This window comes from Microplitis demolitor, chromosome 1 (genome assembly GCF_026212275.2).
Source record: "Microplitis demolitor isolate Queensland-Clemson2020A chromosome 1, iyMicDemo2.1a, whole genome shotgun sequence".
In the NCBI taxonomy this organism is placed as follows: Eukaryota; Metazoa; Arthropoda; class Insecta; order Hymenoptera; family Braconidae; genus Microplitis; species Microplitis demolitor.
In genome coordinates, this window is record NC_068545.1 from 19,649,238 (window position 1) to 19,674,813 (window position 25,576).

Genomic DNA, 25,576 nt, shown 5'->3' on the forward strand with positions numbered 1-25,576 from the left:
AAGTATGAATACCATCCAAAGTGTGTTAGCATAAGGTGAAAATCATTATATATATACAACTTCTTGCATAGCCACTGCATCTCTACTCCTTTTTTTTGCTCTAGAGTAGAGCAGGTGCAGAAGAGGTACCACTAACTACTAGCACATATTCATAAGCCATATCCCCATATATATATATATATATGTATATATATATATATATATATATAGACTTAACAACTGGTGATGTCTAGCACATGCCTAACACTCGCGTGATATGATGCTGATGCTTTTGGTGCCGGTACTTACATTAGCTGGATAGGAAGTCTACATCTATCTACCAACCACGGTAACCTCACACTGCATAATATAAAGACATTCCCAAAGGGAACGACAAGGGAAGAGAGATGACATTATGTATGCAGACGTATAATAATTATTTTTTATTTTTGTTTATTGTTTTTATGGTAATCCATCTTTGCACTAAAAAATTTCCTAGTGAACGCGGATTAAGTCTGGAGTAATTGCGGAACAGATGACTGTTTATTTATTTAATCTCCTCGGAGTGAAATTCGAATTCCTCTGAAGTTACTCCGCTGAAAAGACAAACTCCGAATTTACTCCTTTGCGGAGCGACTTTTTATCAAACTCCGGAACTGAGTGACGGAATGAATTCAGATTTAAATAAAATCCATAATCTGGATTTTTTTACAGCATATCTTATGATTAATATTAAATATTCTATGGTGGATTATCTGACCTAAAGTATATATTTATAGTTCGATAAATTATTAAATATCTATATGTTTTTTTTTTGTATTATCTAAAGACACGGTAACAGTTGACAGACATATAGAGACGAAAAGCACGCGGTTAAGACCATTGGGATTTCAGGAAGGAAAACTTCTTGCCTTATATATACATATATAAAGATATATATGTACAAACTCCCTCAAGTTTAATCTTGACTGGGATTTTGAGATCGATAACACGCCGTGGTAAAGCTCCACTCTGGGTATAGAAGAACCAGAGTTTGTGCGACGCCTCTAGCAACGGAAAGAGACTATGTACTAAATGTGTGTACGTGTATTGTGCGCGCGCACAAATGTTTATGTTTAAAACTATTATAACTAAAAATAAGATAAAATCTGAGAAATAAGTTTTTATAAAGAATTATTGCCGGTTAATGCCGAGCTGACAGTTGTAAAAATATAAAATGATATATAATAGATTAATCATATTGCTGTGATAATTTAATTTATAATAGAGAAAAAATATGATATTACTTTACGGATGTACGGGTGTACGGATATATGGGTGGACAAGGATTTATGGCATGGCCGGGTGGACATAAAATGTAGTATAATAATACTTTTTATAACTTTATGACTTATTTATTCGTAATTTTGTCGAGTGTTGATGGATGAAGAATGATTGGATAATGGGCGCTAAAAATTCCAGGGAAGGAGGACACGACCTTGCAGGGTGCGCTCAATTTCACGGTAATTGACACGGAACCGCTGTGCCGTTTAATTGGCCGACGATTAAACTACGCTTGTTTTTTTTACTTCTTTTTTACCTTGCTGAAATAGTATATACCCGATTAACAAAATTCAGTGAGTGAATTTTTCTATTATTTTTTTTAAATTTATTATTATTATTGTTCTTATTATCCCTGGTATTTTTTTTTTAAAATTAAACATGCACATAAAAAATTTTTTCTATCTTTCGGTTGTGTGTCTGCTCGCGTAACAAACTACTACTTTTTTAATAAATTTTTTCATGCATAAATAATTTATGAATGTATCATGTAAAAAATATAAATTGAAAGTATGTTTATAATGAGTTTCATAATGCTTCAAATTAAAAGTTTTACCTAAAATAATCTAGAATATGATATAAAAAGTTTATTTACCACAAAATATATGAAAATGGTAAAAAAACTTTTAATATCAGTATTAAGTGGGCTATTAATTAAATATTCATTATTAGTTTTACTAATAAAAATAAAATATTTTAATTTACAAAAAAAAATTTAGAGGGAATGAGTATCCCCCAAAATTTTATAAAAAAATTTTTGAAAAATCAGCAGCTGAAAATTTTTTTATTCAATTTTAATATCAAAAAAAAATATTTCGTATTCGAGTCCCCGGAAACTCAATATTTCTTTAAGTAGCCCGCTTTGCCCCGCCCTATATTATCATTATAAAGAGCAACTTTGATATATTATGCTAATAGACATCTTAAGCGTAGAAGTGATTTTATCTAACACTACATATATGCACATATATATATATATATATATAATGGTAGCAACGGGATACTTTATTGATGGATGACGTTCAAGAGTGACAACAGCGGCACACTTGAACGAGCAAGTCTCTCCTCAGATAGGTACACATATATACATATATAGAGCTATATGTATATGCATTATATAAAATACATCACGTCTCACATAGCATGTAGTGAGTTAGTGATATGTGTAGACACATGTAACCCAAGATAAGAAGATATATAAGGAGTGATGCGCAAGTGAAACTCAATGTAAAGTAATGGGGTGGATTAATTCTCCAAGCTTCACTCACTCCCGTGTATATAATTATTTGAAAATCAATTATTTCCAAGCTCCGTGAACCACAAGAATCAAGCAGAATAGAAACTCAGTACAATATACACAGATAACGTTAACATAACATCAAAAGAGCACTGAAGGAACACTAGAGAACACAAGATACAACCGGCCAAGATTCTGCTCGATTTTACTTGAATGCACCAGACGATAGAACAGAAGAGCTTATCTTAGATAATGTTTTAGATGTGGGTTTGTGTATTCTCAGCCCGAATAACAATCTCAACTCATAAACATCCCCGCTAATGTTCGATAACTAACAGTTGTGTGTTAAATATGGATGTGTGTATGTATAGATGAGAAGGTAATTGCATTATATTACATTAGTTGACCCCTAAACGAGCTACCAAACTCTGCATACTAATTTTCCCTGGACGCTTTACACAACTACTACAACTACATTTACATCTACATCTATGTCTATGTCTACATGTACTAATACAATTTTATTACTGCCATTATATAGCATACATTAGGTATTGCATTAATAGAGGGCGTAGCTAAATTATTTCGGGTCACCTTTCTCGCATAAGAATCTTCCCATTCGTTTATTATATTAGTTTGGTGCAGTGTAATCATGCGGTTACACTGCTCCTATCCATACTACGCTTCTACCTCTTCCCAAGTTAAGTGTAAAACAGTAAACTGTTAAATGTGTTATGCCAGAGAAAGAGCTTAATGCAACAAGAGACCTGGTATGAGTCAGTGTACGAAAGTGATAGCAAACTGTTAATTAATATCCTGACTTTATCAAATATATTGTATTATTTCCAGCTCTATGCCGAAATATTTAACTATTTACCATTTATATTAAACTAAATATTTAATTACTAAATACGATAGCAAATTTAATAAACGTGTCGCAAATTATCGCTGTTTTATACAAATTTTTTTAAAATTATCAATTAAATAAAAAAAAATAAAAATGTGTTTTTAAATGCAGCGATGGCTGGTGGATGAAAATTACGTTTGATGTAATTACAGATGTACTACTGAAATGTATAATACTGTTTAGATACGATCTACTCGGGTAACCTTCCGGTCGTTAGGAAATGTTGATTTTAAGGTCTCTGCAGTGTACTTGCAGTCTACATAATACTGGGGGTATCTCATTACCAGAAACGTGAGCAAAATTAACTTTCATTAGAGGACTCAGATCGTAAGGATTATATCCGTATCGTCCTAATTCACAACATATTAAACTGACCTTTTTTTAATTACTTACACATCACTCGCCATTGCATTAATACACTATAAAAAATTGTGTTTTTTAAAAAATCAATCCGCATAAGGAGTAAATGGGGAGTTTGATTTTTCAGATGAGAGATTTAGGAGTGATCTGGATTTTATTTAATCCGCGATCACTCTGAAAATTTTTTACAATATTTATAAATATATATAGATGATGGGTATGTACATGTATATCCAATATAAAATCGGGTTCAGGTTTATTACAATAAAGCCAGTAGCACACCTTCGTGCAGTTCGAAAATCAATTATTTCACTGGCTATAGTACATTCATCGTAAACGTTTATTCCTCCGTCTTTCACCCTTAACCATTTGTTCTATTTTTTCTTTATCATTCTCGCAATACTTTTATTATATTTACTCTCCCTAACTCACATCCCCCAGCCCCTGATTCTTTAAATATATATATATTTTATTTACTAACCGCAATAAATAATAATCATCAATAAATACTACATTGATAAAGTAAATAAAAAAAAAAAAAGAATGTACTGACTGGTAAACTGAATTGAGTGATAGTGTAAACATATTCTTGATTAACTTAAAATATTTATCTGCAAGTAAAGTTGACCTAAAAAATTATAGACAAATGTTTATAAAAATGTCACAATAGGTCAGATGAAGAGTGAGTGTGTGGGTTAAGATATTTATTTTTACCAATAATTGGTGATGTCGGAATGAAAATGGAACGACAGATAGGTGTCCGCAGTCACCCGAGGTCAATCAAACTCTGACGCGCGATGGGCAATCGGACATCACCGATGCTCTATATATATATATATATATATATTAAATCCACTGTATACTATATTTAATACCACTCTATATATATCTGCTCTCTGGTTTCTACTCTCTACTCACTAACTTCACTTTGCTGAAACTCCCAATCCACCAGTTTTGTCGCAGGACAACTTAATCGTGTTCTATTCTCGCTCCCTCATTCCAACCTACATTACATATATATATATATATATATATATATATATATATATATTTATATATATATATAGTATTGCCAATAGTTTGCCTATTCTCACAGAATATATATTAGTAGTTTAGCTGCTGTAATGATACAAGTTATATCTCATATATTATCCATAATCAATCACTCCTTAAATCACTTTAATCTCCCATCATTTATTCATTAGACTAAAGTCCAGCTAAATATTATTTCGTAATCTACAGTATTACCATACAAAACATATATAATAATTTAAAAAAATACTTTAGGCGTGTCCTCGTTAATCAAAGTTATTAATAATAACCAATCAGATTTTGAGTACGTAATTTTTTTGATTAATATATGGATATTTATATGAAAGAATATGTAACAAAAAAACAGGTAAAGTAATTTAAACTGCCGACGTTTTGTCTATCGAAAGGTATCGATTGGTTTAGTGAACTCGTAACACTTGTATCCGTGATTTCACGAGGTCGTTTCGATTGAGTCTGTAAATCGAACACACGATTCTTATATTTTAAGACAAACTTCCCCAGTAATGTTACCCTGTAAGCTTTACAGCTGATACATTTCAAAAACAAGTCATATTAATAATAATAAATAACAAGGTAAGTATTAATAATAATTATAATAATAATAAAATAAATATGTATTTTAAAAAATAAAATTTTATAGAGCAACACCCAACTCGCCCTCTGGATCCAGTTCGGATCTTGTGCGTCACAACCTCTGTCTCGATAAAAAATAACCGATAATAATAATAACCATGCTATTCATAGAACCTGTATAAATTATTTAAATTTATTTAAAGTTAAATAATAAATAAATAATAATTTTAAAAAATTTAAAAGCCGTCTTACCCTGTGACGTTGATTTTTCCGGACTAGCATTCCCGTGAAATTGAGGCCGCGCTTAAACTGGGTGTTTTAACCTGGTGGTGTGCTGTGATGGAGTTGACAGGAACTGTTGAAACACCCGCGACGACTGTCAAGACACTACTGATTACAAGTACAGTAACAACTACAACTCTATGTAGACTGATGATGGTTATAATAATAACAACAACAACAATAGTTACAATGGTACGATCATCAGCATTTGTAATAAGTGGTGGGAGTTGTTGTGGTTCTAATAGATAACTGACGTTGGCAGTGACAACTTTTGAATGACACGCTGTTGTTGTTGGTGGGGCTGCTACTGTTGTTATTGTTGTTGTTGTTGTTGATGCTGCTCCAAAAATAATTTCTAATATCTGCCATTGTAGTTCACTGGTTTTAATTATTTTAGACAGTGATGTTATTAATTTTAAATAATTAACCGGCGCGCAGTGACTGGTGTACTTTGACAGCTTTAAAATTTTAGATAATTTCGCGCAATTATTATTTATTTCAATCGTGTCACTCCAATCACGACCGCTTTCGGTTACACACGACATCGTAACATTTTTGAAAAATATCTTTATCCCATCGATGTAAAATTTATTTAATTAAGTATAAAAAAAAAAAAATTGAATAAATAAAATCACACACAGGATTTGGTCACAGTATCCTCGATATTTAAATAAAAAAACTCGTGGAGCGAATAAGGGGGTGACAGGTTAAGCAAAAAAAAAAAAAACAAGTCAATTAAAATGTGTATGCAGATAATTTTCTATCACCGGGGGTTGTTATAAATTTATAATTTATGACAAAAAGTAAATAATAATAAATAGTTAAATAATACGATCGGATGTACACACGGGATGAAAGCACACACGAAATTGAAAAGTGGTAGCAGAGAGTGGACGGGAAAGGCGGTGGTCCGTCCAACAACTCGGCCACTCTCCCTGTCTAGTTGACGTCCGGCTCGACGGTGGCGACGGCAGGAGACGACGCCCCAACTCGACGGTATTCTCTCTACTCGACTCGTTTCGACGTAAAGCGCGAGCGACGCTACTACTCACCCCGTGTAGACCACTAGACTCAATATATGTATATATATATTATATATATCAGTGGTAGCGGTAGCGGCAGCGCGATCCGAGCGTACTCGGGGTGATTCGCGCAGTGCTGTGCCGTGTACACGCATGTTGGGTTTATTCGTGGGTGCAAACCCCTACGCGCAACCCCCGACACACGACCAATCCCGTCAACCCTACCGACTACTATATATACACACATATATATGTACATACATATACTTACACATACACTCACTATCGATACCGCGACTGCTTGGCCCCGGCTAACATTTTTAGATTCATCCGTAACGATAAAATATTTAAATAAATAAAATTTTTTTTCCTGTAGAATAAGACGGTTTATTTTACTCTGGACAATTTTAAATTACGAATCAATAATTGCTGAGTAAATAAATAGATAAAGTAAATAATTAAAGATATAAAGGTTGAAAGTGGGGGTGGGCGGGAGGGTGGGAGAAATGAGGAGGGAAAATGAGAATGAAATAGACACGGGTTCCACGAGCCCTTGTAGGCGACCTGGAATCATCGGGCATGCCGCGGTAAAGTAGGCGGGGGGAGTTAAGGAAGCCCTTGAAATCAATATCCAGCTGGTACTGCCACCGCCAGTGCTACCGCCACCTCCCTGATCCCGTACCTCTCATCCGTCGTCGTCGCGCACGGTCCAACCCCTCTTCGTGTACTCCAGCATAGCCCTCTCTTGCCGTATATATTCGTAATATATTCTCTCTTTTTCTACCTCGAGCTTTTTCAAGAGCTTTCTCTTACTCATATTTTACATCACATATGTATACATATATATAAGGGGTACTGCCGTATACATATTACTCTGAAAACTCTCGGTGGTAATGTCATATATATATAGATATACATATATGTGTATAGTGGTTCACTCATTCCCTCATATCAAAATTGTTCCTCGTCCTCGAGCCATTACGTCCGTCTCGCTTCCGCGGCGGCCAACTTCTTGATATTTATATTTATATCCGGTGCGACCTTCGGTAAGCCGCATTGCAACCTCGAGCTTTAGGTAAATGCAATTGTATGACCATGCGCCACGTTTTTTTAACTTTAAAATACATTTTTTTTTTTTCTTATTTCAGGTAAATTATTAAATTTTTACGAAAATTCATTAAATTTTTAAACTCTGCCGCCAAATTAAATAAAAACAAAGCGAATGTTAAATTTTTTCTCGTTTGATAACTAAAAGTAAAGGCTACTCGTTACTCGTTACTGCTGCAAGCTACTTGTGTTTCTTTCAGCTCTGAAATAAAACTTGACGTGTCGTTTACAACGTTTGAAGTTTTGACGTTATTGCCGGGGGATGGAAAAAATTTTTATAGCGCATCGCGGTTTGTCGCGAGCTTACTTCTTGCTCGTATTGCTTGCAGTAAAACCAAGAGAGCTAAGTAAGAGACGGATAAAAAAAATGATAAACGAGTAACGGGGGAATATAAGAAGGAGCAAACAGGACAATAGTTTTAGGAAAAAGAGCAAATGAGTAGGCGAGGATGAAGCACATGAACGGATACCGCTGCTACCGACAGTGCTGCAGTGTCGCCCTCGCATTATCTGTAGCCTTCATCCCCACGGTTCCCAGCCTTCACCCTCGGACCTGCCTCGTTAATTTCTTTCTCTTTCATAGAGATCTCATACACGCACGTACAATGACGCAAAGCGCAAAGCCCGACGTTGACCTACTATTGAAGCTTGCATACATCCGCGATGCACCCGCGTCCTCCAAGAGCTCTAGCATCACCTCTCAAAAGCTCACTCTCCCGGAGACAGTCTATTCCATTCACTGTTTTATTTTTTTACCTTCACCCCCATCTCTCCCCGCAAAATCATATTCTATCACACAGATCTGTATATATAATATATATATATATATATGCTGATGCAGAGTCATAATAATGGATAAAAAAACTAAAAAAGATCAGGAAGAAGAGGGAATAGAATTGGATAGGGCAACAAAAGCGAAATGATTTGATGGCTCTTGAAAAATGATATTTTAAAAGAGCCTTTTTTTTGCCAATAAGACCAAGTGTCCTCGAGATATTTCAGTTTACCTGAATACTTGCGGATAATTAGCGTAAGAAAAATTTTTTAATGCCTGGAGTAGTTAAATCAGCGGTGATTGTGATGGTAGTGGTGGTGCTGCTGCCGCTAACTACCACTAGAAATGTAACAACTTGAACGAGGCAATTCTTCGATCTGATTCAAGATCTGACGTCATAGAGTCCTGCGGGTATGACCTCGATTCGCGTATAAAAACCTTGTGCCTCTAACGCAACACACTTTGCTAATAATAATTAAAATAATATGTCTTACATAAATTAATTTTTCTTTAGTGATTGTCATTAACTATCGTACAATTATTTGTATTTATAAATAATAAATTTTATTGAATACTTATTTCTTTAATTAATAAATAACATTGTAACTCGCTTATATATAGTAATCAAAAATGTGATAATGATAACACCATTCTAAGATCCTTTGCCAAGCTATTAATTACTCCTAGACAATTATTTTTATTTATTATTGTTATCGTTATTATTTTCTTGTCAATTTCCAGTGGGCATACAGTTCGCTAAATTATAGTGCAATTTGTTCTTACTTCCAATGTCGTACAATAATATATTGTTCACTGTATCTCGTTGTTGAATCTTCAATACACATATATATATATAACTAACAATAAACTATTACTGTTTTATTTATTTACTGTCATTATTATTTTTATTAATAATAATTCCACAGATATTTACTTGACTTATTTACACATTTATAATAAAAAGTCAATCGATGCTTTTTAATATTTATAATTTTTTTATACTTGATTAGCTAAAAACACGCCCGATATATTTTTTTTATCACGAATGAAAGCTAGTGAGTGACTTTAATTTAAGTTTATTTAATAAGTGTAAGTGATTATGATATGATACCAAAGTTAGCCGACGTTTAATAATTTTAGAATTTTTTTTCAAGCGATAAATTACAAAAAAAAAATATTTGAAAAAATTACACCGATAGTTTTTTTAATTTGCTACATGTGCATATTTTTAGTTTTTTTTTTTTCATTGATTTTTTTTCAACAAATCGATTCCAAAAAATTAAACTAGAAATTTTCACATGGAGAAAATTAAAAAAACTGCAGGAAAATTTTTTTTTATTATTTATTGTTTTGAAAAAAATGAAAAATTATTAAACGTCGGCTAACTTCAGTATCATTAAGTGATTTTACTTGACATTACCAAATAAATTTAAATAATGGACTTATTTAATAATTATTTCAAAACGTCTAGTCTTATTTTATATATTTATGTATTATAATTATCATTATTATTGAGACTGTAAGGTATAAAAACTTGACTTTTGAATTAATCATGAGTTAGTAATGACGTGCTTGACATTAATTATTTTTCAAGTGTACAATGAATTTTTACTTTGTAAGCTAAATAATATTCTTTTTAAAAATAATAAAACCCATACTGTTATTTGTTTATTAATTAATTAGCTATTAAGACTAGTTGGAAGAAACAAGCGGATCAGCAAATAATTTTAAATAAACTCATCGCAGTGTTAGTAATAAAAAAATTTAAAAAAAAAGTTACCGCCATAATATAAATGTCCAAGTAATTTTGTTAATAATTTATTAAAATTAATTAGATGTAAATAAAAATTATAATAATTTTAATGAATCATTAACAATAACAACTAATTAATTAAAATGATACTGAAGTTAGTCGACGTCTAATAATTTTTGGATTTTTTTCAAAACAATAAATTTAAAAAAAAAAAATTGAAAAAATTGCACCTATGGTTTTTTTTAAGTTTCTACGAATACATATTTTTAATTTTTTTTTTCTTCATTAATTTGTTAAAGAAATCCAAAAATCGTTAATTGTCTGTCAGTTTCAGAATCATTAATTAAAATAAAAATTACACAATTAAATCTAATAAATATAAAAAAATTAATTAATAAATTTGAACATGCAAAGCAATTAATATATAAACGTAACTAGATGCACATATATATCTCATATCATTCCAAATACTCTTAGTGATTTATTAGATAAACAAAAAACAAATAATAATAATTACATATCTTGTTAATTAAGAGCGTTAAATAATAATTTACTGTGTAATTTTTTTTAGTTTAATAAATAGTAACCAATAATTCAGCATTTAAAAAAATCAATCAGGTAGCTATCGAATTTTAATTTTAATATTTATTTATTTTATTACTAAATTAACCAAAGCTATTTTTTATTAATTATACTGACAATTTCCACCTTTAGCTCTGTCAAAAAATTATTATCATTATTATTATTATTTAAATTAACTGTCTTCTGTTGTTCAGCTGATCAAACATAATTATTTTATATACACTGTTTAATTAATAAAAAAAAAAATAATAATAATTATTAAGTTGGGTCTCAGTTATCAGAGCCTTTTAATATCAACACGTATTATAAACATGCGTTCATCTTTCGGACACGAATATTAATTAACTAATTAATAATAATAGTATAGATAAAGTCGAAATATCAACAATAATCAACATATTTAAATTATCAAATTGGCGACATGTACTTTTATTATTATTATTTTTTTTTCACTTTATTATATATTTTAATAATAATTTTTAAATTTATTCTGAGAAGCGCAAATTATCAATTTTATTTTTTTTTATTTCCTCTCACTTTAAATATATTTTTATTTTTATATTTTAAAACTTTGATCCTAAGCGACGTTTTCTTTTTTTTTTTTTTATTTCTACAGTGAATACAAAAAAAAATCAAACTCCGATAAGATTCCTTTCCTTCTCTTTCTACCGTTTGTTAATGAAAATAAAAATAAATAATTAAATGAATTGAAAAAAAAAAAAAAGAAAAAAAATAGTCTGGTATTAAAAATAAATTTTAATTTAAACTCGAATAGAAACAACTAAAAATTACTCATGTAAACATTTATAATTTTTGTTGCTCTGGATTGTATAAGTAATAATAAAAATAATATGTTTTTTTTTTTTTTTTTAAGAATTAACTAAAAATAATTATTGCGATTGATAATGGCATTGAGTGACAGTTAAGACAAAGAAAGGAGAGAAGGCTCAGTAAAATGTATTTGGGATAAGAGGTGCGCTGATGTATACACGTTGGGCAAGACAACTGCTCAGATTAATTTCCCAAGAAAATAACCGACTATCATTATAACAACCGCTGCAATAGCAAGGGTAGGTGTCATATTCAATTGTGGATTGCTACGTTCTAGTGAACCAGATGTCATTCGTCCTGACGTTATATTTCCACCTTTTTCCATATTTCGGTATCTCAATAGTTCTTCCTATTTTTATTACAAATATATAACAATAATTTATAATTTATATAATTTATTACACATATAAATATATAAATAATTAAATTACCTTAAGCTGAAGACATTCCTGCCTCAAATTACTTTCTTCTACCCTCAAATGATTAACTTCTGCAGCAGCTTTCATTAATTTTTCTTCATACTCAATCAGTTGCTAAAATAAAATAATAATAATAATTATTATATAAAAATAACGTAACATTTAACGCGCTGTAGTTTGTTTACTTCATTTGCTTTATCGATTAAGAACTCGGAAGCTAATAATAAGTATCATAAATATAAAAATAAAATAATAGTTTACTTTATCAGTCAGTTTAGCTCCGTCACCAGTAGCTTTATTTTTTCCATTAACTGTACTGGGCTCAGTTTTCGACTGAGCTGGAACTGCGGACACTTTTCCTGATGTGTTGCTGCTAACTGGGTTCTCAAATACGCACTTTAATTTATACTCCATTACCAAATCCTCATTGATGTCTTTCCACTGTTGACATTTAAAAGAATAAATTTATTTAATAGAATCTAGTTAATGATTGTTGACATGTTTGTACAAATATACAAGTATATAAATAAATATTTACCACATCGTGGGCACAGTCGTCATTATCACCCTCTTGTGCTATAACTGTTTGTACCATAAACTTGTGTTTATTTTTTTCAGTTGGATCAAATTCGTACGGTTGTAAACAAACTAAAAATAAAATTGTTATTATTTATGATCGTGGTTAGCAGGCAATTAACATTTTTTTTCTACAATTTAATTTAGGAAAAAAAATATGAACGAGTAGAAAGTTGAAAAAGCTGAAGGTGCAATTTTTGAAAATATTTTTTTTTATAATTTGTTTTTAAAAAAATTAAAAAATTATTTGACGTTGGGTAATTACAGTATTGTTACTATTTAGATATAAATTATAAATATAAAAAATAAAAACCTGCTATTTCAGTAACTTCTTTAGCTTTAAGTATACCACTGTTAGGTCTTACGCAGTATCTCTTTGGAGCCGTAGTTTTTATTTTAAAATATACTTTTTGATTTGTTGGATTTATTAATTTAATGTATGAAGTGACTGGTGAACCTGTAAATGGGCCTACAAAAACAGTAAATAAATAAATATTAATAATCTATATATATAAATATATATAATAAATTTACATATGCATACAGCCGTCAATTGGAAATTTAAAAAATTTTTGAATAATAAATAAAAAGTGAATAGAAAAAAAAAAACTAAAAAATGCGTTCTTAAAAAATTTAAAAATCAGTTCGCGCTTTTTTTTAAATTTATTTATTTAAAATTTATAAAATGTCTCATATCTGCTACACTTACATGAGTTTGAATGAAACTGACACGCGGCAACTTTAAATTTTTGCATAAATAAATAAAATGTAAGTGGAATAAAAATGAAAAAATACGTATTTAAATAAATGAAAAATCCGCGCGCGCATTTTTTTAAATGTTATTACTTTAATTAATTTATTTATTTATTTAAAGCTTATAAATTATTTCATGTCTGCTACATTCACTCATAATAAATTTTATATTTAAACTATTTGGAGTAGTGCCAGTACTTGGAATTATTTAATTAACATTTATAATTATAATAATAAACAAATTAATTAATACGGAATCTAGGTAATAAACTTATAAATTTAATCATATTATCAATGCCTTATTAATAATTAACGAAACCTAGATTATATCTAGCACATCTAATATCAATAAATTTCTAACTTCTAAATATAAATGATCAATTTAAGTGATATTATAATCGATATCTTTCATCAAACGAATTCCAATAAATCTATTAGATAAAATTACCATACTATAAATAGATATTTCATCTAACAAACTAAACATTAAAATATCTAATAAATCTAGCAAATAAAACTTCACTCATAATAATAATAATAATAATAATTATTATTATTATTATTATTATTATTATTATAACAATTGAACATATGCAAAGTCACGTATTCAATAAATAAATTACCGGTTGAACAAAAAAAATTAATGACTAAAAAAGAGTCGTAAACATCCCGATGTTTTTAAATTAAAAATAATAATTAATTAATAATAACAATAATAATAAATACTAAAAATATTACTATCGATATTAAGGGAAATAATGAATAATTAAAATAAAATAAATACAATAGGATAAGAAAATTCTAATAAATCGCCATGACACATTTTTTTCGCATCATGACCATCAGCTTATCGACAATAGTTGATGCCGTAATATTAATCTTAAATAAATATCATATTTAAAAAAAAAGAAAATTCAAAAAATCATACCACGGAATCGTAGTTCACCCTGGGGTTCGATAGTCAAAACTTGCTCCGGCTTGGTCATTTTCTTGTAAGTCTTGAAAAAAATTGTAAAAAAATAAAACTTTATTTCTCGTGAATCACCAGTACGATCTTTAATGTCTTACAATATTTATCTATATATACATATACATGTACCTATACTTATAATACATGTACATATATATAGACATATATACTGAGTTTTACATATGTATAATACCTATGTGAATATAAATATATAGATATACCGCGTGTGAATATTTTGTGGATTTATTTTTTTCCTGTTCTGGTGTCTGCTGGTTTTATTGACACTTACAAATTACTTTTGTTAATATTACATACAAATTAATGTTATATATATCTATGGTGATATTATACCTTTTAATTATTATTATATTATTATTACTGTGGAATTAATGTCATAAATAATATATATATTAATAAGTATTTGTTATAAATAAATCACTCGCACTTAATTATTTTGCCCAACGATTCCGTTAAAACTAATTCTCTGCTTTCGTTCAGTTTCAGCCTTCACACACGAAAATGTATGTAATACAAAATACGCATGCGTCATTACGGAAATTAACAGACTGAACCTGAACGTTTTATGTGTACGAGTTACGTCACTGTACGCCATTACAACTCTAGTCATACCAAATACTCTTTTTTAGATTTAAATATATGTCATATATACACATATGTTTGAATATATAAACTACTTAAATTATCTATTTTACTATTATAACTACTTTAATTTATTTATTTTTTATAGTTTAATTCATAAAAATATATATTTTTATATTTTAACTATGACAGTTTTTTTGACATTTTGTATGAGTGTGAATGGAGCAAACATCAGACAAATTTAAAACTTTTAATAAATGAGTAGATAATTAATAAAATTAAATTGTAAAAAAATGCGCATTAAAAAAATTTTTAGATTGATAAGCGCATTTTTTATAAATATCATTTTTTTATTTATTTATAATTTTAAATTTGTCTGATGTCTGCTACGTTCACACTCATCATTTTGTTATGATAACCTTCAAGTTTATAATTATTATTTTTTTAATTATAATAATTATAATACTCGGATTAATTACCTCGGATATCAAAGAGCTAATATTTATTTTTTAATTGATAAGTAATTATTTTGAAATAATAAAAAAATTTAAAAAAGCCATGATCCTGAAGTTATCAGATAATTTACGAGTGTGAATGTAGCAGACAACAGACAAATTTAAAATTATAAATAAATAAAAAAAAAAAATATTTCAAAATTTTCTAAAAACGCATTTTTTAAAAAATTAATTTTATTAATTATTTACTCTTTAGTAATAATTTTAAATTTATCTAGTATCTGTCACTTTTATACTCATAACAATTTTCGGTTTTTTTTAACTGATTAATTACAAAAAAATGCGCATGTAGAAAATTTAAAAAGCTGTAGGTGCAATTTTTTGAATATTTGTTTTTTTATGATTATCGTTTTTAAAAAAATTAAAAAGTTAAATGGCGGCTAACTTCAGTGTCTTAAAAAGTTGATAGTACAGAGTTGACTGATTGGTGATAAATTGTCTGTTTAATTTGAGATTTTTTGTAAAAGAAGATGGTGATTGGATGACAGTAACAGAGAATTTGAATGATGGACCAATAGGAGTAATTTGTTGGCAAATTAATGTTGGACAAAGCACGAAGCACGTGTTCTTCTTCATTTGATTTTAAGATCCGCTAGCAGGAGTTGCTAAGGGATATTTGTATCTGTTGACGTGATATTAGTTTTGAAATAATTATAATTACTGACATATAATGAGTAACAGTGATTATTATCCTCACCCGAATACCAATGCTGATATTTATAGAAATATGACAGCTGCTGATAGACCACCTGTTCCGGACAAACATATACAATTTATAGTAGTAAATGGTATGGGTTAGGTTATTTTCGATTTTTATTATTCTTATTTATTAAAAGTTTTTCTATTATTATATTTATTTATTTCTTTCACTGTATAACTATTTATTTTTTATGATACTGAAGTTAGCCAACGTCTAATAATTTTTTGATTTTTTTCACTGATGAATTATAAAATAAAAATGTTTTTAAAAATTGCGTCTATACTTTTTTTTTTTTTTTGAAAATTGTTAATTATTTGCTTCAGGATCATAGTTTTTACAAACTATATATTTTTATATATTAATTTTTTTATCTTCCTAGTAGTTTTATTTTTGATTTCCTGCGACTATCCTTTGATCTTCATTACTTTTTTTTCTGTTTTTTTTTTATCATTTGTTGCTCAGGTTCCATGACAACTGATCCTCGACAATTGATCCCACAGACTAGATCCAACTGACCACTGATCTTCTAGTTCATAAAGAATTTCATAATTTTCATTATCATCTTCCTCAAAATCTTTGCCTTCATAATTTTCAACCAAATGTTGATGGGATCACTTGTGATATAAAAATGTGAGATTAGTTGATGGCACCATTGTTGCTTACTTCCTGAGATATTTTACAATTGCCTTCACCAGCTCCCACTTAGCGCTTCTCTTATTTCCTGAGCCCGCTGTTCTCCCTAAAAATTTTTACAACAATGTCATAAATATACAAAAAAATATTTTTTTTTTAGATGACAAAACTATTGTCGGTGCCAGTAGTTTGACGGATCGCTACTGGAGTGGAACCGTTTGGTATTTCAATGGCCCGACGAGCTACGACAAAAATGACGCTTACGCTGTCACGAGAACAGAGAGCGGTGTCTGTGACGCTGTTTTTTTAGATAATTATAAATTTTTAATTGCTGAAGACAGCGGTGTTCTGCAGGTACTTGAAGTCGTTAAAGCTCCTGAAACTCTTGCTCCTGTACTGCAGTGCTCTGGTTACGTATGTCAGCATGATGACAGTATTACTTCCTTGGCTGTTTTTGATAACAAAACTCATTTTGTTACGAGTTCAATGGACTGCTGGTAACATATTTTGTTTATAATAATAGATAACTAGTAAACATTATTATTTGTTACTTCATTATACTTTTTTATAGTATAAAAGTATGGCAAATATCTGATCTATTAGCTGAATATTCATATTTAAATGCGCATACTAGTACAATAACTTGCGTTGATGTAATGCCTAAGAATGATTGGATATTTGGATCAACTTCGTTGGATTGTCAAGCATTCATTTGGGATTTAAGACAATCCAAACCTGCTACATGTATGACTTTTTTTATTTTTATCATAGTAAATTTATAACAATGTGGCAATTGACCGAAAAGTGTCACAGAAAATTATAAATATTTTTTACAATTATGAGACTTTAAAAATTGTTAAGAAATTTTTTATGTAATCATGAAATTTTTTAACCATTTTGATGTCTCCCTCTCATTTTATCTCAGCAAAAATATCTCATATTTTGACAAGGAAATAGTAGTGACTGAGATATAAAAGGGAGTCACTATTTTTGATACTAATAATAATAATTTTATATAAATTTACATAATAGGTTTACATAAAAAAGAAGGAAACGGTTTGACAGCATTAACTTGGGATAAAAGTAGCGAAAATATTGTAGCCATTGGTTCACAAAGCGGAAGCGTTACTTTAATTGACGTTCGCTCGCCTGACAATGTCATCTGTGAGACTCAAATCTTCCCGCGACCAGTTCATAGACTTAAATATCATCCTGAAAAGTATAAAATTAATTTTACTTAATTAGTTGATTAAAACATGGATTTGGTTGGGATTATTAATGAATTTATTTTTTAGAAATAATTGGCTTGCTGGATGCTGCGATGACACGGTTGTTAAAGTGCTGGACCCAACAAAACATTTGAGTTTAGTTTACCAAGACGACCGGCACAAAGATTTTGTCCGTGGCCTCGCGTGGCTGCAAGACGAATTATTAACTTGCTCATGGGATGACACAATATTGAAACACACGGTTTTATCTGCTGATCAATAAATTTTAAATAATTATATTCGCACTCGGTGACTTGATATAAATAATATATCCGGTTATCACTTGATAAAAGTACGAGTATGTAATTCTTTAATCTGGGTTGTGAAGTAATTTAAATAGCATTACAATTATCTGTTTCTCTTTTTAAAACAATAATATATTAATTAACTCCATTTTATCTCTTAAATAATTTACGTAAATATTAAAAATTTTAAATAGTCTACTTAAACAGTTTAAATAAATATTTCGAAGATGTAATCTCATGCTTATTAAAAATACTTAATAAGTTAAAAAATATTTATTGAATTAATTATAAAATAATTAATTACACTGTAGCATTAAAAAATATTAAAGCCGTTACCAAAAGCAATTACTCACAACTCAAGTTTCCAGTACTTTAATTAAATTTAATCTTTATACTTTTTTTTTTTACAAATGCTTTTTATAATTTTTAAAAATCCATTCCCGATAATAAATTTATTTTTAAGAATTATTGTACTTGAAAATAATTAAAATAGGATAAATAAACCAACTATTAATTAAATTGTTAAATATTTATTATTTTTTTTTTGTCAACAGTTTTGTGATTTTTTTATCTTTTATTGTAACATGGGTATAGTAAAATTTAAATCCTGACAGATTTTTTTTTCAACACACAGATTTATTAAAAAAAAATATTAGAACTACTTTTAATTAAAGAAAAATAATAATTATAATAATATATCATTATTATAACTATTAAATTATTAACTACTATATGTTTACTTAAATACCAAGATTACATAAATGTTTTTTTATTTTTCTTAAGCTATAAACATTTATAAGAATTCATTTAATTTGTAAATAATCAAAAAATTTGTCACAATGATCTCACTATTACTTTTTAATGTTCCCCAATTTTTTACTCTTATTTTTAATTATAAACCCTACCTCCCACTATCTATAAATATTATTGGCTTTAAAGTATTAAATTTAAATAAACAAAATTTTAAATTACAATTAATTCTTTACGGTTTTTTATTTTGACCACTAGCTAAAATTATTGATGATCGATAGGTAAAAGAACGAAGAAAATAATTAACAATGTGTAATGATTATTTGTTTAAATCTATTGTACACTTTTTTTTTTTAAATGAATCAGCGTCATCTTGAGCACATATTTTATTATATATTTTTTTTACATTTATTTTAAAATTTCCAGCGCGTTCATTTTAATAAAAGTAAAAGGATATTTAAAATGAAATTAAAATCTGGATGCTAAATGACCCCTGAGTGAGTGTCAGTTTTTAAGAGAAAAAAAAGAAATTGATTGTTTTATAGCTGAAAAAAATCCCACGCAAATAAAATAAAAATTTAATTTATTAAAAGTAAAATGTTGAAATGAATTTAAAAATAAATTTTAATGAAATGATTAATAAATTTTTATTTTAAAAACACGCGGAATGCATTTTTATAATATTCAATAATTGTTAAACAATGGAACAGTCTTATTTAGGGAGGTAAATTGAAAAAATAGGAGGGACTTGGGGGGGTCATATGTGTCAACAATTTTCTCTTGTTACCATGATTATTAATTATTTACAATTTATAATTCATATTTTCTTATTTTCTTAATATTTTTTTTTTCTTTATATCATTTATCAATTTTTTATTATCATTCGGCTGTGCAATTATGTTAAATCACAATCGGCAGAATTCGCAATACCAATAATTGCCATTTACTCCTTATTAAAATATATATAAAGTTAATTATTATTAATAATAATAATAATAATAATAATAATAATAATAATAATAATAATAATAATGTGATTATTATGTCGTCTTTTTCTTTTTTCTCAGTATTATGCTTTTTTACGACTAATTTCAATTATCCATCGCCCATTATGCATAACATTTTATTTATTAATTATCATTATCATTATTATTTTATACCGTGATTTAATTTTAAACAAACACGGTATCATAATTACTTCCACGCGTTTTCTTGATCGTCGGTCGTGATGTCACCGTACTGCCAGATGTTGCGATGATGTTTCTTAGCGTCTGATTGTGCATCCAAATATTCCTATAATTAAAATTTTAAAAATTTTATTTTATTTATTAAAAACATTTTAAGCCTTTACTTATTTTATTTAAGGACATTCTCTGACAGCGCATCCCACTTTTTAAAAATATGCGATTGTACTGAAGCCGACGTTTAATAATTTTTTGATTTTGTTCAACAATAAGTTAAAAAAAATAGCATCTAGTTTTTTAATTTTCTATATGTGCATATTTTTAGTTTAATTTTTTTTTGAATCGATTTGCGAAGCCAAAAATCTGAAATTTATTAATTGCTTTTACTTCAGGAAAATTGACATGAAGATTTTACTGAAATTTATTCTCCAAATTTCATTTAACTTCCAATTGATGTCAACTGTAAGTAATTTTTAAAAAATATATATCTCAGCAAAATTATCTTTTTTTCAATTAACGCTTTCATTCTTTTTTTAATTAATCGATAAAATTTTGATACGCTTATGACAGTTGTCATTGAAAATCTTTAAAAAGTGGAGGCACTCCTGAGAATTCTCATTAATATATTAATTAAAATACTAACAGGTTTAACGTTAACTCTTTTTTCTCTGTTAACAAGGAGATATCCATCTTTAACAAGAGCTTTAACAATATCTTCATTAGTCACAGGATCGACTAAAGTTGCTGCTAGTACACCCGAAGACGATTTGTAAACAATAGATAATAACAAAGTTTTATTCTCAATGTCTTCTTGGAATGCCGTGATTGCCGCTTTTTGATCATCGACCTAAAAAATTTATTTATTTAATAAAATAATTATTCTACATACTGACAAAAAAAATTAAAAAAAAAATACTAACGTCTTTAGGAAGAGCAACGTAAGCCGCAACAAATTCATGAGCGTAAGGTTTGTCGCTAGAATATTCAGCAGGTAGAGGCGCAACTTGCGTCACATTAACAATCTCGCGGTTGCCATAATCAACGTACAGTACACTGACGTTAGAACCGGCAACTTTTTCAACTTTAGCACGGTACCATTCTCCGTCACCGGAGAACTTCGCAGCGACTAATTCTCCGCGTTTTGGAGAGAATGCGCCAGGTAGAGGAGGATTTTCTTCAAGCTCTTGACGTAATCGTGTGAGTAATCCTTCGACTTGGCTTTTCTGGTCGACATACTGAGCGTAAAAGTGTAAATCTTCAGTAACTTCAGAGACAACAACTTCACGGGTTTCTATTTTACGTTCAACAACTTCTTTTTCTTCTTTGACTTCTTCTTCTTCGGCCTCGACTTCAGGTCGATCCCAGATGTTCAGTTTCTTTGCCTTGGCTCGTTCTTCCGCGGCTTTGAGTGACTTGATATACTCACCGTGTTCGCTGAAACTGGACACCTCTGCGAGTCCTTCCTCGACAAGTGCGACAGACATATTAACACCGTCAACAAATAACCATCCAATGAAACCGCTTCCCTTGGACTCCATGTTGTCGACCTGGATTTCAACGTCCTTTTGGAAACACTGTTCCTTCATGAAGTTGAATGCTTCCTCGGAGTATTTTTCTCCTTCAATAGTACCACCGCCAGGTTTTGGTCGTGATCTACGTGGGGCTTTGACTCCAGCAAGTAAAAATGTTATCAAGCAATGTTCCTTAGGTAAAAATAGTTTCAAACGCGATCCACTTGTTACAAACTCAACGACGGCTTTAGTACCACGTGTTCTTTTCAATGCAGACAAGTGACACTTGGCTTTGGCAGCGTCATTCGATAAATCAATAATCCTTTGCGGAGCAGTATCTTTCTTAGCGTGCAAACCATTCTGCGATTTCTCGGCTTTGCTTTCAGCGGCCAACAGTTCGTTGTAATGAAGCGGACGTTGGTCGTCGTTCTGCTTATATCTCACGACAGTTGCGAATCCCTTGGACACCATCGCCTCAGCGATATTCACCTTTCCGACCATAACAGTGCAGCAAATTTTTTCAGGATACTGATCTTTAGCCGGTTGCGTGTAATCTTCAATAACTTTTACCTGCTTGCGAATGAGTTTCTTACGTAAAAATTCACGGGCATCGTACATAAATGGAATATCATAAAGGGGTCTAAAGTCCTTTGAACGAGGAGCGTTTTTGTCTTCGCCAGCTTTTTTTTCACGCTGAGGAGGACGAATGCTGCTTAAGAATATTTTTTTACTCTCGCCATTCTGCGTCCTCACTATCATTGAATCGGCACTAGTAATTTCGACTACCACAGCGTTGTACTCTTTCTGCGGTGCTGTTGGTTGCCAGTTCTGCCATAAGTGAAGCTTGCGTTCCTTAGCGGCTTTCTCGGCCATGTACAATTTGTCAACTCCGGACTTGGTGAAGTTCATTGTCCAGTCGACACATTTAGCAAAACCTTCGCGTAGTAAATGCTCAGCAATATTACCCGCTGGATGTAAAATAGTACCAACAAAATTATTATTGTTTGTGGCCTCAAGAATAACTTCGACGTCTCGCTGCAGGATACGTGTCTCCACAAAGAACTGAGCTTGCTTAGCAAACGGTTCTTCACCTTCTGTTTTTATTTGCGGGCAACGGATACCCGATAGCATGAGAGTTATGTGATAAAAGTCAGGCAGAAGAAATACTTTGTAAGTTGAACCGTCACGCACGTGCTCGATTATCGCTTTGACTGGTTTGCCATTGTATTTATCAACAATAGCACGTGGGTTCTCAATGGTCCATTTGACATCTCGAATATGCTCAGAACTCGGACTTCCAGACCACTTTCCTTTACCAGCAGAACGCGCCGCATCTTCCAGCTCTTGCAGACGTAATTGAGCTGGACTTGGGTTACGTACATTGTCGCGCTTTACTGTCGCTAGACCTTCAGATACTAAAAGCTCAGCTACATTTTCTCCAGTATTTTTATCTGAATAAATAATTAGTCTATTAATTAAAACTATCACTACATTTATCTACAACACTAATAATAATAAGAATAATTACTATTCTTATTACCTTTTCCTATCCAAACAGAGCCATAAACTTTAGTCGCACTGACATTTTTCTCCTCGGCAAAGACAACTTCTTGCGCAATTAATTTTTTACGTAAGAATTCTCTAGCTTCCCATGCCCATGGCTCGTCTCTGATATCATCACCACTGCAACGAAATTAAATTTTAATATCTTATACATTTATTATTACTGTTACCCATAATAAATAAAAAAAATTACTTATTAACTCCTCGACGTCCTAATTTCGGAGCAGTAACATTAGACAGAGCGATAGTTTTCTCCGGAGGTGGACCCCCACGAGGTTGTCCTCGTATCGTAATCGTATCTCCGGAAACAATCTAGTAAATAAATAAACAATTCAAAATCCGTTCAAATTCAAAACTTCCTGTACTCATTTTTCAAAAATGTCATGAATTAAAAAAAAGTAAACAAACTGTATTTACTCAGCATTTATTTTAATAAAATATTTCTTTCAACGGACTCCCATTAAATGTATATATATATATATATACATATAAATATATACATATACAACTCATCAATTGAGCACGTGGCACTCGAAAGTATGACTTAATATTACTAAAATATTATTTGAATAATAAAATAATTTTTAAAATGAATTCAAACGACAAATATGATTAATATTTAATGTAATTAATTAATTTTTTAAAACTTTTTAATTACTCAAGTAATGACCTCAAAAAAAAATTAATTTTTTCAGGAATTGTTTAAAAATTACTGTAATTAAAATAATAATAATAATTATCATGATTAATAAAATTCTAATTGAATAAAAAAAGTTATTAATAAAACCATATGTCTGATACTCGTACTCGTGATCCAGCTGGTGAAGTAACGAATAATTAAAAAAAAGTAGCAAGTTGATAAATAATAATAAATAAATATGTTTTATATTTATAATAATAAATATATATGATATGAATAATAACAAGTTTGTTAAATAATTACCAATTTAACGATCCCGTGTTTGGTATCGTTGCTAGCAGTGGTGCTGTTGCTACTCATGGTGATTTATATGAATAATTATTTATAAAAAATAATTGAATTATGTATTAAAATATAAATGTAATATAAATTGAATGTAAAAATAGGTTATATGATTGTTTAAATAATAATAATAATGTTATTATTGTTAATTAAAAGAATACGTGGATGAGTTTTGTTCAAGAATAATTTGGCATGTTGAAATAAAGCAACACTACATATACACTCTTGTAGCACTGGACGATGGAGTTGGAGTTGGAGTTAAATTTTACTTGCTGGCTAGTGGCTGTGAATCTGGTCACTGTCACTGTGTTGGTTTTACTCGTTTGTCGTTGGTGTTTCCTATTCACTCGTGCACACTCGTTGTACCGTTTGTCGTCACCACCAACACCACGTATCACAAAAGGTGAACGCGAGCGCAATCTACACATATGCATTAGCTGAACCAAAGCTTGGGCCACGATGCTGATGTGGCAACACGCGACACTCGCCGGTCTACTATCATGCCATCTATATTTTATACATTTTTTTTGTTATTTACTATCATGTCCTTTTCTATTTGTTTTATTATCTAATCCCTTTATATGATGGTGTAATTACTAGTTGCGGTAAGTTATGCTTGGGAGGTAGGATCAAGTTGAAGGACTGACATGATAACATTTTTTTTTGCTGTAAGGAATTTTAGACGAATGGATGAAAAATTTCTAGGAAGAAAAAAGATTTTTCGGAGCAAGAAATATTTTGCTCTAAAACTGGACTAAAACTTTTTGACTGGAAAAAATTTGGCGCAAAAATTTGTTTTTAAATTTATAATACAGAGGCAAACATTAGCTGAGTTCCAATTAATGACTGGGTACTTGAAGATTTTAAAAAATTTTTAAATTGTGGAATTTAATTCATGAAAAAAATGCAGTTGTAAGTTGTAAATTTTTCATAAATTGAATTTCACAATTTAAAAATTTTTAAAGAGCTTTTACCCAGTCATTAATTGGAGCTCGGTTAATATTTGATACTGTTACCCTAGACGGGTCCAGACACGATTAAAAATTCAAATTTTTAAAAATATGGAATTTGAAATTACACTCGATCTACTTATGATTCTGATGGTCGCTAGTAGTTTTAAATTTTT

The 25,576-nt window shown here is 29.8% G+C and overlaps 3 protein-coding genes across 7 annotated transcripts; 1 reads left to right on the forward strand and 2 right to left on the reverse strand.

The window, feature by feature from the left end:
• Positions 1–10,991: 10,991 nt before the first annotated feature.
• Positions 10,992–15,059, reverse strand: LOC103573367 (vesicle-associated membrane protein-associated protein B). 5 transcript variants are annotated; one of them, XM_053741331.1, is made up of 8 exons: positions 14,851–15,059; positions 14,721–14,783; positions 14,458–14,527; positions 13,090–13,245; positions 12,739–12,848; positions 12,462–12,641; positions 12,213–12,314; positions 10,992–12,130 (listed from the first exon to the last, which is right to left on the reverse strand). In XM_053741331.1, exons 3-8 carry the CDS (start codon positions 14,513–14,515, stop codon positions 11,960–11,962), a joined length of 777 nt encoding a protein of 258 aa, XP_053597306.1. In that variant the 5' UTR covers positions 14,516–14,527; positions 14,721–14,783; positions 14,851–15,059; the 3' UTR covers positions 10,992–11,959. The 5 variants fall into 5 exon arrangements, with proteins under 5 accessions (XP_053597306.1, XP_053596600.1, XP_008550645.1 ...); XM_053740625.1 differs by having other exon boundaries at positions 14,693–14,783; positions 14,851–15,058; XM_008552423.3 differs by lacking the exon at positions 14,721–14,783.
• Positions 15,060–15,969: 910 nt separating this feature from the next.
• Positions 15,970–18,924, forward strand: LOC103573366 (methylosome protein 50). Its single transcript, XM_008552420.3, has 5 exons — positions 15,970–16,402; positions 17,108–17,444; positions 17,519–17,691; positions 17,980–18,166; positions 18,243–18,924. The coding sequence occupies exons 1-5, from the start codon at positions 16,285–16,287 to the stop codon at positions 18,436–18,438; spliced, it is 1,011 nt and encodes a 336-aa protein (XP_008550642.1). The 5' UTR covers positions 15,970–16,284; the 3' UTR covers positions 18,439–18,924.
• Positions 18,925–19,578: 654 nt separating this feature from the next.
• LOC103573365 (staphylococcal nuclease domain-containing protein 1) lies at positions 19,579–24,845 on the reverse strand. Its single transcript, XM_053741680.1, has 6 exons — positions 24,412–24,845; positions 23,662–23,780; positions 23,446–23,588; positions 21,315–23,356; positions 21,038–21,241; positions 19,579–20,503 (listed from the first exon to the last, which is right to left on the reverse strand). The coding sequence occupies exons 1-6, from the start codon at positions 24,466–24,468 to the stop codon at positions 20,405–20,407; spliced, it is 2,664 nt and encodes an 887-aa protein (XP_053597655.1). The 5' UTR covers positions 24,469–24,845; the 3' UTR covers positions 19,579–20,404.
• Between the last annotated feature and the right edge of the window lie 731 nt (positions 24,846–25,576).